We start from the raw sequence: 8,170 nt of genomic DNA, 5'->3' as shown, positions 1-8,170 counted from the left end.
ACGGGCTGCGCCGGCCCTTCGGCTGCCCCGGGTGCGCACGGGCCTTCCCCAGCTTGTTAGAGCTCTGGCGGGCTTCGTCTCTTTGAAGAGTTAGGCGCCAGGGAAGGATCTGGAAGCCGAGCCGTGCGAGGGCCGCTGCCCCTCGGGGGGTGCACAGGGCGTCAGATGGGTGTGGACAGGCGCGCAGAAGAGAGCTCGCCCAAACCGGGAGGAAGAAGCCTTCTATGAGCTGTGTAGTGAGTCTGAGAACTCTGTGGTGTTGCCCCTTATAAAATAACGTTTGGCGTCCTAGAGCTTTCTTTCACACTGGAAAGCTTGTGTGGTTTTCTCAAATCAGGATCTTCCTCTATGGGAAGTGGCGAGGACTCTTGACACTGTGGCCTCCTGGTCCGTTCAGGTCAGCCTGTTCTCTTCAGGTGTTGTAGGATCTTTGGGAGTGATGAGGTGCTGAGAACAGTTGATTCCTGTTAAGCCTGCCACTGATTACAACTACTTGATCTTTCCAGTATTTCCTCAAATATTGTTCTGGTTCTGTCGTTACCCCCATGCTGCCTCCTTCCCCAGTGTTGACTTTTAAGCTTTTTGTCTTGTAGAGGCTTTGCGGATCTTGCGCTTTACGTGAGAGGAATCCAGCCTTGGTTAGAGACACACGAGAGCTTTCAGACGCTTTATCTTTGTAGGTGGTAGTGTGGACAGCAGCAAAGCCGCTTCCTTTTGTGCGTACGGGTGGCTGGGCCGCTGAGCAGCAACGTTTCTCTTCCTTCAGGTTGACTGTACAGCAAACTCAAACACCTGTAACAAGTACGGAGTCAGTGGGTATCCCACCTTGAAGATTTTTCGAGATGGAGAAGAGGCGGGAACCTACGATGGACCCAGAACAGCAGGTAGGAGCTCGTTGGCGAGATCTGGCTTGCCGAAATGGTGCTGGCAGGCAGGCCCACGTAGAACAGACTTGTGTCAGGGATGTGACGTGTGTTGAAGGATACAAAGAAGGTTCCCACCTACACACACCCCCTCCCTTGCCCTTTCGAGAACTCTTTGTGCTGAGAGCCCTGGGTGTTTAGTGTCCCTTAAAGCTCTCTTTTAAAGGTGAACATTTCCACAGTATCTGTAACTCCTCACACCCTTGATGGGCAGAGTTCCTACGTGAAGTTGGCGGTAGCAGTCCTTCGACTGACGTTGTATTTATTGTATGGGGAGGTGTATGGATTCTGCAGAAACAGCTTTTGCTTTGGGAAGCTTGAAGAATGTCTCATAGAACTTTCTATTGATCCCTTTAATCCTGTAACTTTTATTTTAAGATGGGATTGTCAGTCATCTAAAGAAACAGGCGGGACCTGCCTCAGTGGCTCTCAGTTCTGTGTCTGATTTTGAGAAATTCATCGGTGACAAAGATGCTTCTGTAGTGGGTGAGTAGACTCAGTGCAGCACTGACACGAGGGGACACTCTGGGAGATGCCCTGGGGAATGTACTGTGGAAGGATAGGAAGCAGTATCATAAGCTGTTGCAAGAGAAATTCCAGCTGGATGTGAGCAAAAAAGTTTTTTCATCATGAGAATGATAAAGCCCTGAAACATGTGCCCAGATGGGTTTTGAAACATTCAGATTTTCAAAATTCGGTTGGATGAAGCTTTGAGCAACCTGATCTGCCTTTGGAGCTGTTCCTGCTTTGAGCAGGAGGTTGGACTTGGTGACCTCTGGGGATTCCTTCCAGCTTCTTTTTCTTTCTTTTTTCCCTTTGACAGCATCAGACCTCCTGGCATCATAGCGTATCTTTCTGAAAGCCTGTTGCTCTTTTGCCTGGCTGACAACAGGTGGCTTTGGGTTGCTAGGAAATGCATTCGGTGCCATCTCGTGATGCCGGTAGGCTGTCAGCATCGTGTGGTTTGGTCACGGTTTCCAGGCGGCAGCAGCAGCTTTCCTTTGGCGGATCAGGAGCCATCTCACACGTGTGGCTGGATGGGTGTTGAGCAGCATCCCCAGACAGGTTTTTGTGGAGTACCTTTGGCAGTTGTTGTCGCTGGGAGTGTCACAGTGGATGTCGTGGCACTCCAAGGACAGCTGTCTGCTGGCTGAATGACTGAGCTGGGCAGACTTGGGTAACCTGCTGATGGAAGGGAGGGAATAGAGGGAAAGGTCCCAGGAAAAATGGGAGAGGAGCTGTCAAAGGTGAAGGCCTGAACATGCCTTGGAGGAGTGGGTTCAGAGCTGATCTTCCAGTGCATTGTAGGGATAAATGGTGAGGGCTGCACAGTGACTGCTGCTGAGTCTGTTGGGGTCACCGTCTGTCTTTCTGCGGCAGGCTTCTTTGGAGATACATCTGGTGATGCTTATTCAGAATTCATGAAAGCCGCCAACAACCTCAGAGATAACTACCGCTTTGCACACACCAGCGAGGAGCAACTGGTGCAGAAGTATGAGCAAGATGGAGAGTAAGTTGTTTAACACAAGGATTTCTTGTTATGGAGCCATCTGGAACAAACTCACGGACTCCAGTTGTTAACTGGATTCATTTTCTGAACGTAGCTTAAGGTCTTCTTTCTTCCCCCACTGCCAGTGCTGTGTCGTTTCTACCTCTTTGACTGGAGATGGTTGCAGGCTCCAGAGGGTTGGTGTCTGCCCCTGAGCTGGGGTGTTTTGCTTCCCCATTGCTCGTTGTGGGGGGTTTTGTTGTTTCTCATTGTGGCCTCTCTGACTGATGGAGAGGGGTCTGGCAGGTAGAGCTAATGAGTAGTGCCACCGAGAAACCAGTCTTGCTGAATTTGTGAACAGTGAGTGGGAGCAGTCGCTGGGGGTGGGGTTCGTACCACATCTCGCTGACATCCTGGGAAACTCAGGCATATTTTAAACTGATCTGTGATACCTGCTTCTCCTCAGGGGTATAATCCTATTCCGTCCTCCACGCCTGACAAACAAGTTTGAGGACAGCTTTGTCAAGTACACAGAAGACAAAATCACCAGCGGAAAGATCAAGAAGTTTATCCAGGAGAACATGTGAGTTCTCAGGTCTTGGTGACTACTGGCACTTAACGTTCCTGGGGGGGAAGCGGGAGTGCGCTGCACAGAGCCCGTTCTGGGGGCTGATGGGTTCTGCGCAGTGACGCTGAAGCTACTGGTGCCCGTCTCATTGGCAGCTTTGGCATCTGTCCGCACATGACGGAGGACAACAAGGACTTGATCCAGGGGAAGGACTTGTTGGTGGCATACTACGACGTGGACTATGAGAAGAACGCAAAGGGCTCCAATTATTGGCGCAACAGGTACACAGCAGCGGGGGGTTCATTGGCTTCTCTCACTTGTGCCCTGCGTCGGTGCTGGTCCGTAGTTCAAAGTTCCTCTGTTGTTCATGTGTGAATTCCTCTCTCCCAGAAAGATTCCAGCTGGGTTTGTAATCGGAACTGTGGGGTGGCTGCTGCCTGCTGAGCCCAACGCATGCCATGTGTGTGTCCTGGGAACCCCCACCTGCTTGCTTTTGCGTCCCCAATCCTTAGATTTTAAATACAAATCTCCTTTCTGGTGTCGTGTGGGATTCTGTCCTTTGTATTCCCCAGTGCCTGAGACCCTGGTGGTCCTGCTGACGGGCGGAGGACGAAGGCACAGACTTCATTCACAACAGACACAAGCTCGCTCCTCTGCTTCTCAACACCATTTCTGTAGGATTGAGTTCCTTGTCCAGCTTGAAGGGTGTTACATCATGTGGAAGATAATGTTCCGAGGAATCATGCTTTGTGTTTTTTGATTTTTTTTTTTTTTTTTTTTCCTCAGAGTTATGATGATTGCAAAGAAGTTCCTAGATGCCGGCCACAAGCTGTCTTTTGCTGTTGCTAGTCGCAAAAACTTTGGACACGAGCTTTCAGAGTTTGGTCTGGACAGCAGCGTGGGTGAGGCTCCGGTTGTTGCCATCAGAACCGCGAAAGGAGAAAAATACGTCATGCAGGAAGAATTCTCGTAAGTTTTTGAACTTAGCAGTGTTGCCTCTCACTTGATGGACCTCGGTCTGGCGTTCTGGGACCAGATCGTACTTCCCTAGCTTGGAGGGAACAGGAAAGCTGGATGTTCCAGCTGGAAAGAAAGATTGCTGGGTCAAAATGGCTCCTACTCGCATGTTCTCCTGCCCTCTAGAGAGCTTGTGGCCCCTCCTGGGATACAAAGGTAGAGAGTTTAACCTCAAGTGTCTGGTTAGGAGCTAAGGTGCGTTAAAGGGCAGAGGAAACTGTTGTAGCTTTCTTATTGAGAAAAGAAGTTTAAGGGTGTTGGAAGGCCTAAAACTGAGGATGGGGCGTGCATCCAACCTCTTGTCAAAACTCTGGAGGGCATCTTTGCACTCGCACTGGGGTCTTCTGAGCCAGCCCCAGACTGGTGCTCTGGGAGATGCCGGTGGCATCTGTTCTGTGGGTGGAAGGAGCTTAAATCAGCCTTGAAAGTTTTCCGCTCTCCTGTGTGTGTGATGATGGCTCTAAAATGTCACTTCGCTTTCAGCCGCGATGGGAAGGCTCTGGAGAGATTCCTGCAAGATTACTTTGATGGAAACTTGAAAAAGTACCTGAAATCGGAGCCTGTCCCTGAAAGCAACGATGGCCCTGTGAAGGTGAGTGCTGTCAGGCGTAGCGGCAGCTCCTGCCGGTGGGTGAACAGGTGCTGTTCAGCAGCAGCCTCTGGTCGTGTGCCAGGATCCCGTGCTGCGCGTGCTGCCTTGTGGCATCTCGAGGAGGCTCTGCTGTCAGAGGTGGAAGAAGAATTCACTCCCTTGTTGTACTGCAGATTTCTGAGCCAAGGGAGAAATGCAGTCAGCAATTTTGATTCTGTTTTGTTCTCTCGGCATGGTAACTGCTGCTGAGCATGCTGGCAATGTGCGCTGCAGGTGCTGTTTGTTTGTGTGTGGATGGGGATGGCCTCAGCCCATCTTGCTGAACTGCCTGGAACTCTCCAAGATTAAAAATAAATTTTTGTCCTCCTGCTATGAGGATACCAGAGGCAAACCTCACTTGCAGGTGGTGCTGGTGCCTTGTGACAGGTTTTTAGCTGCAGGTTGAGGGTGTTGCACTTGGTGAAGAGTTGTTTGGTCACTCTGCTGCCTGCTGTGCGGGTGCAGCGTGATGCTCGCTGCGGGGGGGCTGGGCTTTCGTGTGGAGTGTGTTGTGTTACAGCCTCACTCCTGACTGGAAAAAACTAACCTGTGTGATCGAACATTGACAGGTGGTGGTTGCTGAGAACTTTGATGAAATTGTGAACGCAGAAGACAAAGATGTCCTGATAGAGTTTTACGCACCCTGGTGCGGCCATTGCAAGAATCTGGAGCCCAAATACAAAGAACTGGGGGAGAAGGTACGTCTGGGACTCTGTTGCAGACACAGACTAGAACATTGCAGCACTAAACAGTCCTGCGGGCTCTGTCTGTCCTGCCTTTATGGTAACAGGGCACAAGTGTGCCTTCCTGGGGAATGGGAGTTTTGGCATCTCCTGCGAATGCAGCAGAGTGTTGGCAGAATCTGGAGTGTGGCAGCACCCACACCAGTGGGTTTCACCTGCTCCCTTTGCTGTGGCACGTGAACATTCCCTGATTCGGTGACTGGCCTGAACTGGCAAAGTTCCTTTTTGGGTCTTTTCCCTTTGCATGATGACCGTCTCCCGTCTGGTGAAGGATAACACTGCCCTGCATGCTTTCCCGGGGGGAGTAAATAAATCTGTTCTCCCGGATCCAGCCAGCCTTTTGCTGTGTGGCCGTTGGGCCCACTCCTTACTCAGCGTTGCGTGCTCACAGCTCTCTCGCTGGGGCTGAGGGTGAGCGGCTGCTCAGGGGTGAGCGTTCTCCTGGAGCTGGAGCAGACCCATTCAGCAGTACCGCTGGGAGGTGTGTGCCGCCCGTGGCTGGCTGACAAGGGACTTTGGTCCCCACACCTGTTGAGGCAGAAGGAAATCGCTCAGAAGTTTCCTCGCCTTTTAGCATCCTGTGTGCGCTGTCCTCTGACTATTGTACATGATGCTGATGGGTGAGCTCCTGGTGCTAACGACTGTGGTTTGGTTACTAATGAGCTCTTTCTGCCCACAGCTCAGTAAAGACCCCAATATCGTCATTGCCAAAATGGATGCTACAGCCAATGATGTGCCTTCCCCGTATGAAGTCAGGGGGTAGGTGTCACTGCTGTTACGCCGCTGTGCCAGCAGATGAGCTCAGGCTTCTGTGCACAGCCAGCGCCCGCCACCGAAGAGCTGAGAGGGTCTCATGGGGAGGATGGGTGGGGGTGGCTGGGATGTGATTGCAGGGCAGTTGCTGAGAGTGAAAACAAAGGAATTCATCTGCCTCCTCCATGGGGAGCCTGGTGTCCTGGCTGTGCCCGGGGGCCTGTCCTGCTGCTCTTGACTCTGCTGCAATTCTGTTCTTGGCCGCGCAGAAACAATGCTGGGCGTGCTTCTCTGAGAACAGTTCAGCCAGCAAACCGGGATGTGGTTGAGCTCGGCCAGCTCTGTGGACACAGCCGGGTTTTTGGCGGCCACACCTGCCGGCTTAGGAGCTGCTGAGGCTGCTACCACATTAAACCAGAGAAGCGCAGGGTGAGGACTAGTCTGCTGGTCTAAAAGAAAGCAGAGCTCAGATGTCTCTCCTCTCTCCCCAGCTTCCCCACCATCTATTTTGCTCCAGCTGGGAAGAAGCAGAGTCCAAAGAAGTACGAGGTGGGTATTTTGCTGCTCTTGTTGCTTTGTAAAGACGTGAGGTAGCATCCAGGGGTCCAGCCGATGCCGAGCCTCTCTGGAGCCGCGGGTGGCCCGCTGTCCCATTGGTCACCTGCTGGGAGCATTCTGCTGCAGCCCCGCGGGCAGAGCTCTGCTGCCGTGGTTTTGGTGGTCCCCTGGCTGGCAGCTGAACCCCCCGGCAGAGGGGAATCCACGGGGGCTGCAGGCAGAACCTGATGGTTGCGTGCTTTCTGCAGGGTGGCAGAGAAGTGAGCGACTTCATTAGCTACTTGAAGCGGGAGGCGACCAAACCTCCTGTGCTGCAGGAGGACGACAAAACCAAGAAATCCAAGAAGAAGGCGAAGGAGGATTTGTAAAGCACCCACTTGCCATCCTGTCAGGATGAGCTCTGTGTGAATTGGGGAAGCACTGGGCAGGCCCAGGGTTGTGGAGAGCCAGTGACCTCGGGGGCTGAGGGGACCCAGCTGCTGTATCTAGTTCTGTTTCATTTCTGCCGTCTCTTAGCTGCACTGTTGTGGGGCTCCCCAGACTGGTTTGTTTTGTGGTTTGGGAGGGGGTGGGGGGCAGGGTTATTTTCTAATTTTTTTTGTACATTTGGAGAAGTGAAACAATAAAATGACCCCCTTAAGTCTGGGTGTCCCTGTCCTGTGGAGACCTGTCCCACCTGACTCCAGGATCCTGCTCCTCCTGGGCAGTGAGTTCCTGCTGTGAGTCTGCTGCTGGATGTAAGCTCAGCCTCTGCCTGCTCTCCTCCTCAGCTAGTGAGAGTCCCTCCAGAGCGCAGCAGCAGCCACCGTGCCACTGCGCCGTGCTTCAGGTGCTGCCTTCGTGTGGATTTGGGGCTGAGGGGCTCTTCACAAACGCTCGTGCTGTCTGTGCTGCTCCAGTGTGCCCAGGGGATGGGGTGCTTTCCCTCGGATCAGGAGCGGTGCAGGCACACAGCAGCCTGGCACCAGGCTTGCCCAGCAGCACACGAGCAGCAGCAGCAATAAATCAGCCTTGGAGCCAGTGCAAAAGCAGTGAAGGGTAGGGGAGGAGCACTTTGCACTGCATGCTCAACCCAAACCCAGGCAGGGGCAGAGCCGAGGGTTTCTCACAGCCCGCAGGCTTGGCTGGGGCTGGTGTGCGGCTGGGACAGTTAACTCCAGGTAATTAAAGTTCATTAGCTTCTCGGGGTAGGGAGCAGGCTGGTAGCTGTGGCTTTCGCTGTAGGAAGGAGAAGAACAGGAGCCTGGAGGGGGTGCAGGCTGCAACCAGCTGCCTCAGGCTCCTGGGGCCCACAACACGCTGATGGGGAGGTTGGGGGTGACCAGAGGTGGGCTCTTGCCCCAGCCCCGAGTTTCTTGGGCTGCGTGTGAGGTGAAGTGAGGAGAAGCAGCCTGGAGGTGCAGCAGTTTCCATGGTGAGAGCCAGTGCTCACTTTCTCTGTGGGTTCCTCCTCCACGACTCCAGAGGCTGTGTACCAGTTATTTATTG

The 8,170-nt window shown here is 53.0% G+C and overlaps 1 protein-coding gene across 1 annotated transcript; it reads left to right on the top strand.

Moving 5' to 3' along the window:
- Positions 1-743: 743 nt before the first annotated feature.
- PDIA3 (protein disulfide isomerase family A, member 3) lies at positions 744-7,323 on the top strand (the record flags this gene model as incomplete). The annotated part of the gene is made up of 11 exons (XM_010074988.1): positions 744-884; positions 1,302-1,409; positions 2,304-2,433; positions 2,879-2,995; positions 3,136-3,261; positions 3,767-3,949; positions 4,481-4,589; positions 5,198-5,326; positions 6,051-6,130; positions 6,616-6,673; positions 6,931-7,323. Coding segments are annotated over 11 exons (1,301 nt in total), but the record flags the coding sequence as incomplete, so codon positions are not given.
- Positions 7,324-8,170: the final 847 nt, after the last annotated feature.

Source organism: Pterocles gutturalis, unplaced genomic scaffold (assembly GCF_000699245.1).
Source record: "Pterocles gutturalis isolate BGI_N339 unplaced genomic scaffold, ASM69924v1 scaffold2822, whole genome shotgun sequence".
NCBI classification, from domain to species: Eukaryota; Metazoa; Chordata; class Aves; order Pterocliformes; family Pteroclidae; genus Pterocles; species Pterocles gutturalis.
The sequence above is the reverse complement of the archived record's forward strand: the minus strand, read 5'-3'. Positions and strand labels throughout refer to the sequence as shown.